We start from the raw sequence: 15,839 nt of genomic DNA on the forward strand, positions 1-15,839 counted from the left end.
GTAGAAACATCTCAAGGGTGATCAGTGGAAACAGGATGCACCTGAGCTCAATTTCGCGTCTCATAGCAAAGGGTCTGATTACTTATGTAAAGTAAGGTATTTTTGTTTTTATTTGTAATAAATTTGCAAACATTTCTATAAACCTATTTTCACTTTGTCATTATGGGGTATTGTGTGTAGATTGATGAGGATTTCTTTTTTAACAAGGCTGTAATGCAACAAAATGTGGAAAAAGTCAAGGGGTCTGAATACTTTCCGAATGCACTGTATAAGCCTGGGATATCAACCATTCAAAGTTTGGCTTAGCGGGAGTGACCACAGAATTCTATAAGAGGAACCTTACTGAGTAAAGTATTTGTCATCGTCACTACGTAACACAGTCAAAAAGTCATAATTATAGCTAAACCCTGCCCATTTCCACAATTTATCTTCTTAAATATGTTATTTTAAACCTAACCCTAACAAATGAAAACACAGTTTGAGGCGTTGGTCCACCAGACCGTTTGGGCGTTAGTGTCTGGGAATGAGATTCGGTGTGATGTGATTAACATGACATCACTTCCTGTAGTGTTTATGAAGGTATTATGAAGGTTTTATGAAGGATTAAAAGCTAAATGTAATTTAAAGCGGGATCAATTAGGTCAACAATAGCGCTCATAAGCTTCCATGCATTTTAAACGAACGCTGGGCCTGGACATCAGACTCCAGAGCCCTTTATAGCAGAGTTATGTCAATGAGGTGGTTTGTTTTCAATTGGCTAACACTTATAATGTGGTTTGTGCAGGCTGAAAAATGAAAAACTTGAACATTTGTAACAAGCATGGTAACAAGCATTCGTTGTTGTATGTCTGTAATTTCCATCAGTTACATGTTGTTAGTACAGTGTAACTATGAGTTATTACAATACTTGTTACAGTGTAATTAAAATGAAGTGTTACTCTCACTCCTTATAGAGATGATTTACATGTGGATGCCAAGTGAGGTCATGGCCTCGTCCTCCTCAGAACATTGACAACATCACTAGTGAATGATGTCTGTTGTGGACTACAGTACCAAGACTTAGATGCTTCCAGTCAGGAGTCAGACAATGATACAGTAAGTAGGTTCTCTCATTACTCATCTACTGAGAGGTCAGGACCCAGATTTAGTCTACACAAGCTGAAGCTACACTGCCCCCCCCCCTCCCTCAGAATGAGTGGGACCCTAAGACCAGAGGATACAATTATGTTTGGCATTGTCTCCAATCTGTTGATCAAATCACAGGGGGTGTACAACAGTTTGATTCCTAGCAAGGATGAGCAGCACATGCAGCTGAAATATACATTTTAGACTATGCTATCTCCTGAAAGTGGTGGGATATGGTCATTGAAGGGTTTGAGTGAATCTGAACACCCTATAAAGGGAACATTAAGGACTGTCGGGTGGGAATCAGAATCACATACCCAAGGCTGAGTGAGGCCAGGGGCATGAATTCAGTAAAACATGTGAGCAATCTTCTCACCGGGAGAGAGAACTGCCTTCCTGGCTGGCGGGTGAATGGTTGAACTTCAGGCAGGCCTGTGAGCCAGATTTCCACCTTGCTGCTTATCTCCTACAGACAAATGCATGGTGCTGCTCCAGTGTAAGCTGGGCCTTTAGGTTACAGTAAGGTCATCTGTTTAAATCATTCTCCCATTATATGGTGTGATTTGACAAAGCTCAACTACTAATGCAGTAATGTAAAATATATCTTGCTTGGGTTGTTTGTCAAGAGTGTAGTTTTCCATCAAGGCAAAGGGGATAGGCTATGTATAGGGCACTTGTATATGATCAATTCTCATGATAGATGTATGACAGTATGCCATTTCTGCCCATAATGGTCTGTCTGGCAGTAGCGCCATAAGTGATGTGTGTGTGCATCCTAAATTTGCAGCATTAGATTAGACTGCTGAGGGGCGTGAAGCGACAAGACAGATCAGAAGCTTTTCCCTCACACTCCAGGGGACAGAGTCAGCCATGACGGAGTGAGCCATGAGGGCATGCCATCCCCATGGTGATATCCATGGATACACATCCATACACAACCCGACCCTCAATACTGCAACAGATGATCACTCTTTGTTTAAAGTAAGATTGAAGACTACAGTTAAACAAGATACTGTATATGAGGTGTCATTTCATGGGTCTCCGAATATTACGGAGTGTTCCTGGCCTTTTACTCCGCCCATTTCATTGGTGGCCGAATCAGATCACTTGTGTACTTACTGCACTATAGAAAACTTGCTAAACAACAGTCCAGGTCATGCTCACTGAATTAAAGGGAAACTGCACAAAATTTAGAATTTACGTTTCTTAGATTTCTCCCAGACATCAAAAGTCATCCCCTGATATGGTTTAAGCATTGTTGTGAACACATTTTGTTGTTTTTCTATTAAAAAAGTGTGAAAAAACTGAGTTATATCAGAAAAAAATGGGGAAATCCGAAACCTGGAAAAAATAAACCAAGAAATGGAATTTGAGGGGAAAAAACAGAAGTAGGCAACAACAAAAAAAATGAATTAAAAGGCCCTACCAAAGTTTTTTTGCTGTACGACTGCACTTTAAATTGTGTGTCATCCTGCAGCGCAGCATTTTCTAGTTTTTCCCCCCTTTCCAACAATGGATCTTTTTTCTATAATTTCCCACCCGTACAGTAGGTGGAGGCATGCACCTCAAACAATTGTTTTCGGACCGCCATAACACCATAGAAGAAGAACAACAACAAAGTGTTGTGGAAGAGACAAAAACATCCACACGGTGGGAAGATGGTGGAAGCGGATGTTGTGTTTGAAACTGATGGGTAGAGTGGAGATGAGAGTGAGAGGGAATGGATAGAAAAAGGAAATAAGAGAAGTAAAGTGGTCGTGGAATCGAGTAAATCCAAGCCTAGTTCTGACTCATTACTGTAGTTGGAGTGAAGGTTCTGGACTGATGGAGTTACCTGGGAGATCCGTTTGACGTCTCGATGAAAAAAATCGTAGATGCATTGGATGAGGTTGTGTCAGTGAAGATAACAAGAAGCAGGCCTTTTATATTTTTTTTGTCCAAGGATCAGAAGGATTGGAATATGTTGCGTGTGGATCTGCAAAGCAGGGCGCCTAACAAGGGGGTTCTCTCTGGAGTGGCGCTAGAAGGGGGTGCAAAGGATGTAACTGAAGAAGTAGATGCAGTGGTTGGTGCACACTGACTGACCCGTATGTTTAATGGAGTGGTTGGTGCACACCGACTGACCCGTATGGTTGATGGAGTGACGAAGCCAACTCTATCCATTCTTTTGTTCTTTGAAGAAGAGTCTCTCCCTTCACACATATATTTGGGTTGTGTAAGATACCCTGTACGAGCCTTCATGCCCAAACCCATGCAGTGTGATAAATGTTAAATATTTGGATATGTGTCAAGTGTATGTAGACGGAAGGAGTATCGTATTCCAGTTGAGGCGAAATGCAGTTTTTGTGGTGGAGAACATGCGCCCAAATTCCTGAAGTTCCTTGTTAGGGTGAAGGAGACAGAGGTGGCAAGAGTAAGGCTGTCCAGCTTGTCTCTTATCCGGAAGCAGTGAGAAGAGTGGAAGAAGGCAGTCACGTTGAATGAATCATGGTAGTTGAATGAGAGACACCAGTAAATGTTCCTCGCCAACAGAATCCTGACATGGTACATTTTAAAAAGGTGGACTTTGTATCGTTTATTGCTTTGGTCATAAACTGCACCGCACAAACCAGAGACATAGGCAGAAATGGACTTGTGGCTGGGCCTGAGTAAAAGTGACTGGGCCAACATTTTCCAGCAAGAATACAGCAGAAATACCCAGACATCAGCGGTGTAGTCGTGGTGCATGGAGAAGTCGGTATATTCTAATTTTGCCCCAAATTTCCCAAACGTGAAAAATTCTATGAGAAACTACTCTGAATTACCTAAAATCATGGCAATACTAAATCCACCATGATATTCAGAATTAAATAATACACCCTTGTGGCTGATATGTTAGGCTAAGGGGCCAGATAAGCGCAGAGGTAAGAAATGGAACAGATTTCTGTGGTAGTGTGTTACATGAGAACAGGATACTCAAGGAGCTGCTACATTTCACAAGAGCTAAAGGCTTGGATTCTAGCCACTACCGATTCATCTCTTTATTGTGCGTTTTGCTAGAGGATATTTATGGGTTACAGGAAACCTGCTCCGGGCTGAGGAGCCGCTAGAGCCGTCCGTCAGTCAGGAGCCGCTAGAGCCATCCGTCAGTCAGGAGCCGCCAGAGCCAGTCCGCCAGACAGGAGCCGCAAGAGCCGCGCCGCCAGACAGGAGCCGCCAGAGCCACCCGCCAGACAGGAACCGCCAGAGCCGCCCGCCAGACAGGAGCCGCCAGAGCCGCCCGCCAGACAGGAGCCGCCAGAGCCGCCCGCAGACAGGACCGCCAGAGCCGCCCGCCAGACAGGAGCAGCCAGGACCGCCCGCCAGACAGGAGCAGCCAGAGCCGCCCGCAGACAGGAGCAGCCAGACCGCCCGCCAGACAGGAGCACCAGAGCGCCGCGCAGACAGGACTGCCAGAACCGCCCGCCAGACAGGAGCTGCAAGAGCGCCGCCAGTCAGAGCCGCCCGCCAGTCAGGAGCTGTCCTCCAGCATGAGCTGCCCTCAGTCATGAGCTGCCTCCATCATGGCTCCAGTCATGAGCTGCCCTCCATCATGAGCTGCCCTCCAGTCATGAGCTGCCCCTCAGCCCGGAGCTGCCCCTCAGCCCGGAGCTGCCCCTCAGCCCGTAGCTGCCCCTCAGCCCGGAGATGCCCCTCAGTCCTGAGTTGCCCTCAGTCCTGAGCTGCCCCTCTGTCCTGAGCTACCTCTCTGTCCTGAGCTACCTCTCTGTCCTGAGCTACCTCTCTGTCCTGAGCTACTCTCTCTTCTCTGTCCTGAGCTACTTCTCTTCCTGAGCACCTCTCTGTCCTGAGCTGTCTCCTAAATCATGTGGGGACCTTGGTGAGGATTCCTAGGTCAAGGTCGGAGGCGAGGGTCGCCACTCAAAGGACGCAAGGAGGGGACAAAGACAATGGTGGAGTTGGTGCCTCGTCCTGCGCTGGAGCCGCCACCGTGGACAGATGCCCACCAGACCTCCCCTTGAGTTTAGGGGTGCTTTCGGAGTCCGCACTTCGAGAGGGGTACTGTCACGTCCTGACCAGAGTGCTTATGTGTTGTGCTTGTTTGTTGTTGTCAGGACGTGAGCTGGGTGGCATTCTATGTTGTGTGTCTAGTTTGTCTGTTTCTGTGTTCAGCCTAATATGGTTCTCAATCAGAGGCAGCTGTCAATCGTTGTCCCTGATGAGAATCATATATAGGTGGCTTGTTTTGTGTTGGGGATTGTGGGTGGTTGTTTCCTGTCTTTGTGTTTTGTCTGCACCAGCTAGGACTGTAGCGTTAGTTTCGTTTGTTATTTGTATAGTGTCTTGTCTTCGTGTATATTAAATCATGAAACTTACCACGCTGCACATTGGTCCTCCGATCCTTCTCGCTTCCTTCTTCCGAGGAGGAGAAGACTTAGAATGCCGTTAGAGTAGGTTATAGCGCAGAAACATTAACTCATCTCTGGAATGCTCTTTCGGTTTTATCACCCAAGACATGTAATCTCCTCTGTCAGTGTTATCTCATAGAGGCCCAGCCTCAGTAGAACCACACACACATAGTTACAGAATACTCTATTCTGTCGAATAAAACAACATTATATGCAATACAAGCATTATAACATAATCTTGCAATTTCCCTGACAACATTCACTCCTGAGGAGTATCAAAATTGTTGGAAGAATATAACAATACTCCAAGTGCAACTGTTGAGGATTGTGTAGCCTCAATACAATTAGAAGGATTGACGTTTTAAACTACACTGCTCAAAAAAATAAAGGGAACACTAAAATAACATCCTAGATCTGAATGAATGACATATTCTTATTAAATACTTTTTCTTTACATAGTTGAATGTGCTGACAACAAAATCACACAAAGTATCAATGGAAATCAAATTATCAACCCATGGAGGTCTGGATTTGAGTCACACTCAAAATTAATGTGGAAACCACACTACAGGCTGATCAACTTTGATGTAATGTCCTTAAAACAAGTCAAAATGAGGCTCAGTAGTGTGTGTGCCTCCACGTGCCTGTATGACCTCCCTACAACCCTGGCATGCTCCTGATGAGTGGCGGATGGTCTCCTGAGGGATCTCCTCCCAGACCTGGCTAAAGCATCCGCCAACTCCCTGGACAGTCTGTGGTGCAACGTGGTGTTGGTGGACTGGAGCGAGACATGATGTCCCAGATGTGCTCAATTGGATTCAGGTCTGGGGAACGGGCGGCCAGTCCATAGCCTCAATGCCTTCCTCTTGCAGGAACTGCTGACACACTCCAGCCACATGAGGTTAGCATGTCTTGCATTAGGAGGAACCAGGGCCAACCGCCAAGAGTCTCACAAGGGGTCTGAGGATCTCATCTCGGTACCTAATGGCAGTCAGGCTACCTCTGGCGAGCACATAGGGGCGTGCGGGGCGCCCCCAAAAGAAATGCCACCCACACCATGACTGACCCACCGCCAAACCGTCATGCTGGAGGATGTTGCAGGCAGCAGAACGTTCTCCACGGCGTATCAGACTCTTCACGTCTGTCACTGTTGCTCAGTGTGAACCTGCGAACCTGTGAAGAGCACAGGGCGCCAGTTGGCGAATTGCCAATCTCGGTGTTCTGGCAAATGCCAAACGTCCTGCACGGTGTTGGCTGTAAGCACAACCCCCACCTGTGGACGTCGGCCCTCATACCCCTCAGTGAGTCTGTTTCTGACCGTTTGAGCAGACACATGCACATTTGTGCCTGCTGGAGGTCATTTTGCAGGCTCTGGCAGTGCTCCTCCTGCTCCTCTTGCACAAAGGCGGAGGTAGCGGTCCTGCTGTGGGTTGTTGCCCTCCTACGGCCTCCTCCACGTCTCCTGATGTACTGGCCTGTCTCCTGGTAGCGCCTCCATGCTCTGGACACTACGCTGACAGACACACAAACCTTCTGCCACAGCTTGCATTGATGTGCCATCCTGGATGAGCTGCACTACCTGAGCCACTTGTGTGGGTTGTAGACTCCGTCTCATGCTACCACTAGAGTGAAAGCACCGCCAGCATTCAAAAGTGACCAAACATCAGCCAGGCATATGAACTGAGAAGTGGTCTGCGGTCACCACCTGCAGAACCACTCCTTTATTGGGGGTGTCTTGCTAATTGCCTATAATTTCCACCTGTTGTCTATTCCATTTGCACAACAGCATGTGACATTTATTGTCAATCAGTGTTGCTTCCTAAGTGGACAGTTTGATTTCACAGAAGTGTGATTGACTTGGAGTTACATTGTGTTGTTTAAGTGTTCCCTTTATTTTTTTGAGCAGTGTATAAATGTAATAACATGTAAATAAGGAAACTATGTCAATATGTTACTATTCCCTCTGCTAAAATGTACTGGAATGCAGCCATAGGACAAGTGAACTGGAACAAAGTTTCGTTGTTGTCTGGTAAATATTGTATATCTAATAAGGTGAAAGAAGTATCATACAAATTCATTCATAGAATCTACCCTGTAAAGACCTTTATTATACACAGATTTAAGATAGCTATTGATAACAAATGTGTATTTTGTGCTTGTGACCCAGAAACTCTTGACCATTTATTTTGGGACTGTTCTTATGTCAGAAGATTTTGGAGTGAGTTAGAAGATTTTATTTTAAAACAATTTCTATTAATGTTAATCTGAGAGACTCTGATATTATGTTTTATTTTGATCCAAATGATGTGGACCCTGATTTAACTTTTAATGTTAATGTAACGGCTCTCGTTGGAGGTAGGAATAGTAGACCAAAGTGCAGCGTGGTAAGTGTTCATGATTCCTTTTATTCAAAAAACACTTAAACAAAATAACAAAAGCAAACAGTTCTGTCAGGCACAGACACTAAACAGAAAACAAGATCCCACAAAACCCAAAAGGAAAATGACAACTTATATATGATCCCCAATCAGAGACAACGATAGACAGCTGCCTCTGATTGGGAACCACACTGGCCAAAAAACAAAGAAATAGAAAACATAGACTTTCCCACCCGAGTCACACCCTGACCTAACCAAACATAGAGAATAATAGAGATCTCTAAGGTCAGGGCGTGACAGTTAATTTGTTTATCAATCATGGAAGATTCTTTATCCATAAAATGAAGTGGGTAGAGAACAAACCCCTCTTCACATTATTTAAGATAGAATTTTAATATTATTTTGAAATGATCAGTAAATGTAAAAACAAAAAAGCAATACACACCATAAAAGTATTTAACAAATTGAAAATGAATCTTGATATGTAATACCCTGTCTGTTAGGTTTATGTAGTCTTGTTTGTATATTTCAGTTTTTTTTGTGTTTGTTGTGTTTATAATAATAAAATAATACAAATAAATAAAAAATACAAATACCAATAAAAAAAACTGGGTTTGCTGGCTATGCTCAGACAGAAATACCGGTAACTTTATTTCTGGATCAGAGAGAAAGATGCGAAACTACTATATACTGATTAACTTTGATAGATAATCTTCAATATGCTGGCTAGGACAGCCGGTGAGCAAGGAGTTCGCGGGAGGAGACAGAACGGTCATAGTGTTTGCTGCAAGCAACTAGCAATGATGGCTATCGCACACACTTGAAAATGTCAAAGATGTGTATAAACCAAGATAGACCACAGCCTGTCGTTTCCAAGGGGAACATAGAGTCATAGGCAGATAAAGGAGGTGAGCAGAGCCAATCACGAGCCTCCTATGAAGTGCGCGTGTGCAATAAATAAATAATCCTTTCCACTCCTAAACAACGCGATTAAAAAAAAGGTATGCAAAGGATACAGTCTAGAAAACTTAGTCCACTCTGTTCATAACATATTATAGTTTTGGGAACAGAAAACTGTATTGAGATCAAATGTTTCATCGATAAGAAAATTTGCAGAATTTCGGCCCACACCCATATCGTTCCGTCTTCTCCCACCGCCGGACAGTGGGCTTCCATATTTGGTAGTGAGTGGAAACGCCGAACGATTGCTTCGTATTTATACATCCGGTGACATATCTGTCTCTTGGTTCTATCAGTGTTACTGTTCTTCTTCTTCTGTGGGGTTTCATACTGTCTTTTAAAAAATATTTTTATTAACAAATATCAACAAACAAAAGAGGAATAGTCACATGCAAACAAGCATTCAAACAAACTATTTACATTGCCAGGAATCCTAAACAAACAAATCATATTCATAATACAACAAGTTTTAATTGCCTTTTTGTTTTTCATTATAGTTAAAGTGGTGCCATATTGTTTAAGCTCATTTATAAAGTGAAAAAAGTTAGGTTTTGAATTAGACCATTTGCATTTGTGAATATGAAATTTACCTAGTATTATTAGCAGTTGAATTAAATATACTACATCTGTCACGTTCCTGACCTTATTTCCTTTGTTTAGTCTAGTTTAGTTGGTCAGGACGTGAGCTGGGTGGGCATTCTATGTTATGTGTTTCTATGTTGGGTTCATTGTATTAGCCTGATATGGTTCTCAATCAGGGGCAGGTTTTTTACGTTTCCTCTGATTGAGAACCATATTAAGGTAGGCTGTTCTCACTGTTTGTTTGTGGGTGATTGTTGCTGTGTCGGTGTTTGTTCACCACACGGTACTGTTTCGTGTTTGTTCGTTCGTGCGTTCGTGTTTATTGTGTTCTCAGGTTCAGGTCTGTTAACGTCGTTTTGTTGTTTTGTAGTTTGTCAAGTGTTCTTCGTGTTCGTCTTTCCTGAATAAATACAATATGTATTGTAACCACGCTGCGCTTTGGTCCGATCCTTGCTACTCCTCAGACGAGGAGGAAGACGAGCGTTACAACATCTTTATCTATGTCATATCTATATCAAAACCATTAAATAGTACAACCGGTCCTATTTCTTTTGTAACAAAATTCTGTATGTCAATCCAAAACATTCTACTATAAATACAGGCAAAAAACAAATGCAAAATGGTCTCCATTCCACAGAAATCACAGTTATATTCAGCTTGAATCTTTCCAAAACATGTTTCACAGGATAAGTTCTATGTAACATTTTAAATGAAACTTCCTTTACTTTGTTACTGATACAATATTTGTTAGCAATTTTCCATGCTTTCTCCCATAGATATTTGACCAAATTAATCTTGCTGAGGGAATTGTAGTATCACAAACAATATTCCTAATCTGTTTATTACTACATTTATATTTGATGTTAATATTGCCAATGAATATATTTTCATGTAAATGTATGTTACTTACATCAACCAGAGAGGAATTTAAAAGAGATACAACCCCCCTTGGAATTGCATCAAAAACAATTGCATATTCTTTCTGGGTTATAGGAATTTTTAACTTATCAAGAAATTCCCCAAAGAGAGTAGATATCCATCCTTATTCAGTAACTGACCAACCAAAATAATTTTATTCTCAAACCAGTTACGAAAAAAATGACTTTTTAAAAATCGTATATCTTTGTTGTTCCATAAAAATTGTGTTTATACGCTAACATCCAAGCTAAAATTGCCTGCTTATGGAATTTGGCCAACTTTACTGGGATTTTATCAAAATCAAAATTACATCGGAGCAAAAATTTTAAACCCCCAACAGAGTCAAATAAATACTTAGGGAAGACATTCCAAATACTGTTCTGGTTCTTAACATACTTCAGAATCCAATTTATTTTAAAAGTATTATTTAGAGTATTGAAATCTAAAACCTCAAGACCTCCTTGTTCTTGGGTATTAGTGAGAATATATTTTCGTAGTTAGTGAGGTTTGTTCCTCCAAATAAAATTATAAAGAATCTTATCTAAGTCCTTTACAATTTTAGGGGGTAAGTCAAGTGATAACGAGACATAAACCGATCTGGATAACCCTTCAGCTTTGGATAATAAAACCCAACCGTATAAGGAAATATCTCTCATCAACCAGAGGTTCAATTTCTTCTTTGTTTTCTCAATAATGGGGTTAAAGTTCAATTCACTCCTTTGTTTTTCATCCTTGCATGTAACAATTCCAAGATAAGTAACCGTATCTTTCATTGGGATACCATATACTTCCTGTAAAACACAATCCTCGAGTGGAAATAAGACTGACTTATTGATATTAATTTTCAAACCCGAAACTAAGGAAAAGTCTTCAATACAGGAAACTGCTTTAGAAACCTCATTCCTGTCTCTCAAAAATATGGTGGTATCATCAGCCAGTTGACATAGATTAAATCCCTTGCCAAGTGCTGAAACACCTTGAAAAGTCCCTTTCTTGATATGAAGAGCCATAATTTGAGTAACCAATAAAAATAAAAATTGACTAATTGGGCAGCCCTGCCTAATGCCACGGCCAATATCAAATCTTTGGGATGTCCCGTGAGCTAATTTTACAGAGCTAGTACAACCACTATATAAAGTTTGGACAGATTTTTTTTTAAAGTCACCAAACCCCCAAAAACGTATTGCTTTGAACATAAACTCATGTTCTACAGTGTCAAGAGCTTTATTAAAATCAACAAACATAAGAAAACTATCATCAAGGATGAGGTCATTATAGTCAATCATATCTAAGATCAGCCTGATGTTATTACTAATGTGTCGACCATGCATAAAACCAGATTGTTCTTCATCAATTATATGATGCAAGCCTTGTTTAAACCTCTTAGCAAATACAAGGTCAAATAATTTCCCATCATTATTCAACAGGCTAATGGGTCTCCAGTTGTCTATATAAAGAGTATCCTTATTAGGTTTGGGAATCAAAGTAATTACACCTTGCTTTAAGGAAGCCGGTAACTCCCCTTTTTCTATTGATTCTTGAAACATAGCAAGAATGAAAGGAATCAATTTATCATTGAATGCTTTATAAAACTCGRTTATTAAACCATKATTTCCAGGGGACCTATTGTCCTTAAGGCTTTTYATACAGTCTTTTATCTCAATTTCAGATAACTCATCATCACAAAAATCCCRGAAATCATTATCTATCTTCTTAGCAATGTTTGCTACATTGTCTAAGAAAATATCCATATTGGAAGTTGGCTGGGCTGATGTATACAGATTCTGATAAAACTGGGCAACATGCTGAGAGATTTCTTTTAGACTTTCATTGGGAGTATTATTAATCATTAATTTACATATGGAAGTCTTTTCGCCTGCCTTTTGTTCTAAATTAAAGAAATATTTTGTATTTCTCTCCCTCTTCCATCCATATTCGTCTTGATCTTACAAACGCTCCCCGTGCCTTTTCCTCGTAGATACAGTCTAACTGCATTTGCAATGATGATAGCTCCAGTAATTCCTGATTAATTAGTTCAGTTTTTTTAGTTTAATCCATTATTCCCTTTATGATGTCATATTCTTTCTCTCTCTTGGCACGAGCAATTTCTTTCCCCATTGAAATAGCCAAAAGCCTTATATCAAATTTCATTAGCTCCCAGTAACTTCCAAACGTATTCATAATATATATATATATATATATATATATATATATATATATATATATATACACACAATTGCAAATAACATTGTACCATAGATTGGTAAAAACGAATAGCCATCAAGCTAACATTAAGTGTCCGTGTGAATTTCCCTGCCATAAAAATTATATATATATAAAAAAGGTTTGGCTCACACAAACAAAGCTCATTCCTCAGGAAATATAAAGTTTTATCAGATGCAAATAAAACTCAGTCCTGCACAACTCACTTGATAAGTCCAGCAGTCAACAAGCTAGGCGTCAGCGTGAATTTCCCTTCCATTAACAAAAGCCTTAGCTCCCGCAAAGTATGCACTTTTCCCTTCCTTCCTTGCTCTCTAAATCATCGGCCACAGACGATTCCGAGCTTCTTTGTCAAATGCTGTCAGATCCTCAGGTTGTTCCTCAGGTTGTTAAGAACAAATTCTTATTTACAATGACAGTTTACCGGGGAACAGTGGCTTAACTGCCTTGTTCAGGGGCAGAACAACAGATTTGTACTTTGTCCGCTCAGGGATTCAATCCAGCAACCTTTCAGTTACTGGCCTACCACTCTAACCACTAGACTACCTGCCGCCCCAAATGTAACAAGGCTACCTGCAACCCTAGAAATGTAATAAGCTTTTACGTTTGATTTTTAAATGTGTCAGTGTTGTACTGCATAGTACCATGGAAATTAATGGATCATACTCAATCATGAAAATGCAATCTTTTTTTGCATTTCAATTTGAATTTTGTCACAAAGGAATTGCAATCATATAGATTTAACATTTGCATTACCAATTGAGTTTCGGCAGCTAAATGCTTCCATTGGCTGTTAAGTATGTTCTTAACTAAATTGGCCACTGTGTTAGATCTTACTTTTCCAAACCAATGTTTTTATTAACAATTAAAGTAAATAGACTCAGCCATTGATATTACAGTTAAAACATATTTGGAGTCATATAAAAAAAGAATATACTGTATATTGTTCCATGCTGTTGATTTTCAAAAATAATTCAGTTACATAAAAAAATGACCTACAGTAATTTTAGTTTCTTCATAAGAACATCAAATCCATTCCCACACCCTGCATATATTGTACTTATACTATAGTTTAACTGTTGGAGATCGAGATAGTATCATATTTGTCATCTTATTTATAATCATCTTCGTCTTCTTCGTCTTCTTCGTCTTCATAATCATAATCGAAGTCTGCACATTCATCGGCATCGTCCTCAGATTCATAAGAGTCCTCATGATTATCATCGTATGAATCATCGAACATATCATAATCATTGTGGGTTTTCGCTGTTAAGCCTCTGACACTTGTGTCCTGTAAGAAGGGCTCATTGGGCTTTTCCACTGTCACACAGGCCTTCACTGGTAAAATCCTCACAGGGTGGAGTTTACAGCCATTAAGGCAAAAAGGAAAGACTTTCTCAGTGAAAGTGTGTGTGAATGTGTGTAGAACTGTCTTATTATCAGGGTCAGAGAATGACAGCTTACCTCCATCCCAGTCCAGCTGCACTCTGATCCTCAGGGGTTTCTGTCTCACAGTAAGGAGAGTGTCTGACCCTGATGGAGAATGTGTATCATATTTACCACCAGTGAATCGGATTTGCCAGTATCCATTCTTTACTTCTCCCTTCCTCTGGACAGATTCTGTAATCACACCCAGTGACCAGTGAGTATTGTCCCCAACCTCAATGTCCCAGTTATGTGTCCCCGAATTAAAGCCTTCGGAGCCTAGGACCATTCTAAAGGTATCAAACCTCTCTGGGTTGTCAGGAAGCTGCAGTGTTTCATCACTGTCATTGATGCTGTCTTCATCACGGTGTCTCACACTGGTCAGATCATCAGACAGGATGAGATGTGGTTGGGAAGTATTGGGGTTCAGAATCACAGGAGTGTATTTCACAATCTCATGCATCTTCTCCCAGACTCTAAATTGCAGGTTGCCCAAGTATTTAGCCACGTCTATCAGCACTCCTGAGACCAGCATTGGATCTGGCAGTTTGCATTGGGCTCTTTCCATTGTGGACTCATAGTTCTGCAGAAATGAGAGGTCTTCAGCTTTCAGCTCCTCCTCTAAGAATCTGATTGTGTTTGCAAGTGATGAACTCTCTCTGCTCATTTCTTCAATCTTCTCTTTCATCACTCGACTCTTGTGCTCTTCTTCCTCCTTTAGGTCAGCTATCCTGGCTGCCTCTTCCTCTCGTAGAAACTGGTGAAGCTTCTCAAACTGCTCCTTAATTTGACCCTCTGTGTGCTGGGCCTGGCTCAAGATGTGTTCAGCACAGGTTTGGCTAATTTTACTAAAGACCCCAAGCTTCTCCTTTAAGGAATTCATTACTGTCTGGAGTTCTTCCTTCTGATCCTGTGCAGCTTCATCTATGGGGCTACAGTTATGGTTTTTGTGTTTTTTTGAAGTCTGACATACCACACAGATTAGCTTTTTATCCTCCAGGCAGAATAGTTTGAATTTCTCACTGTGCAAACTGCAGAGCACCTCAGACCTTGCTGTATCCATTAAGATCCTCTTCTTGCACACAGGGCATTCCCGAGAATCTTTCTGGTTCCAGCATTCATGTATACAGACTGTGCAGACTTTGTGGTGGCATGACAGTATAACAGGATCCCTGAGGATGTCATGGCACACAGGACAGGATGTTTGGCTGTCTCTCTGTAGTTTCTCAGCGAGATTGTTGTGCTTCATCTTCCTCAGGATCTCTAGTGACACCTTGACAGCTCCCTCATAGCTTGAGGTCTTGATCATCTTATCCACAGTGGTTAGCCTGTCCATGTTCTCCAGCTTGCTCTTAGGGAAGGGAGGAAAATCGTCGAGCACAGCCTCAGTCAGGTACCACTGGAATGTCTTAAGGTCTTCAGTGATTAGCTCTTCTAAAATGGCCAACAGCAGCTCAGGAACAGGAATGGGTGTCGCCATCATCGTTCTGCAGATACAGGACTACAGAATGATTTACTTGCCTTTTAAATAACCTTCCCTTCTAACAGTCCGTTATTGGCGTTTCCAATTTTCTATCTGTTACTACTAAAAATGTAAGTCCCAGTCTTGTGTTGTGTGTCAGAAAGAGTGAGAGAGTGAACAACGGAAATGAAACCTGACGCCTGTGAGAGACGAGTTTGACTTCCTGTATTCTGATATCAAGTCAAGGGGTGGAGCTTAGAGAAACTAGGTCACATAAAAGTGGTGTACAGTTTTCTTCCCCATTCTGAATGACAGATAAATAAGAGGTGGGACATTGGCATGCCAGGGCTGCAATCAGCAGGGCACACATTGATGAAT

The 15,839-nt window shown here is 41.4% G+C and overlaps 1 protein-coding gene across 1 annotated transcript; it reads right to left on the bottom strand.

Moving 5' to 3' along the window:
• Positions 1–12,571: 12,571 nt before the first annotated feature.
• Positions 12,572–15,619, bottom strand: LOC111957437 (E3 ubiquitin-protein ligase TRIM35-like). Its single transcript, XM_023978258.2, has one exon. It carries the CDS (start codon positions 15,480–15,482, stop codon positions 13,686–13,688), a length of 1,797 nt encoding a protein of 598 aa, XP_023834026.1. The 5' UTR covers positions 15,483–15,619; the 3' UTR covers positions 12,572–13,685.
• Between the last annotated feature and the right edge of the window lie 220 nt (positions 15,620–15,839).

This window comes from Salvelinus sp. IW2-2015, linkage group LG33, assembly GCF_002910315.2.
Source record: "Salvelinus sp. IW2-2015 linkage group LG33, ASM291031v2, whole genome shotgun sequence".
Classification (NCBI taxonomy): Eukaryota; Metazoa; Chordata; class Actinopteri; order Salmoniformes; family Salmonidae; genus Salvelinus; species Salvelinus sp. IW2-2015.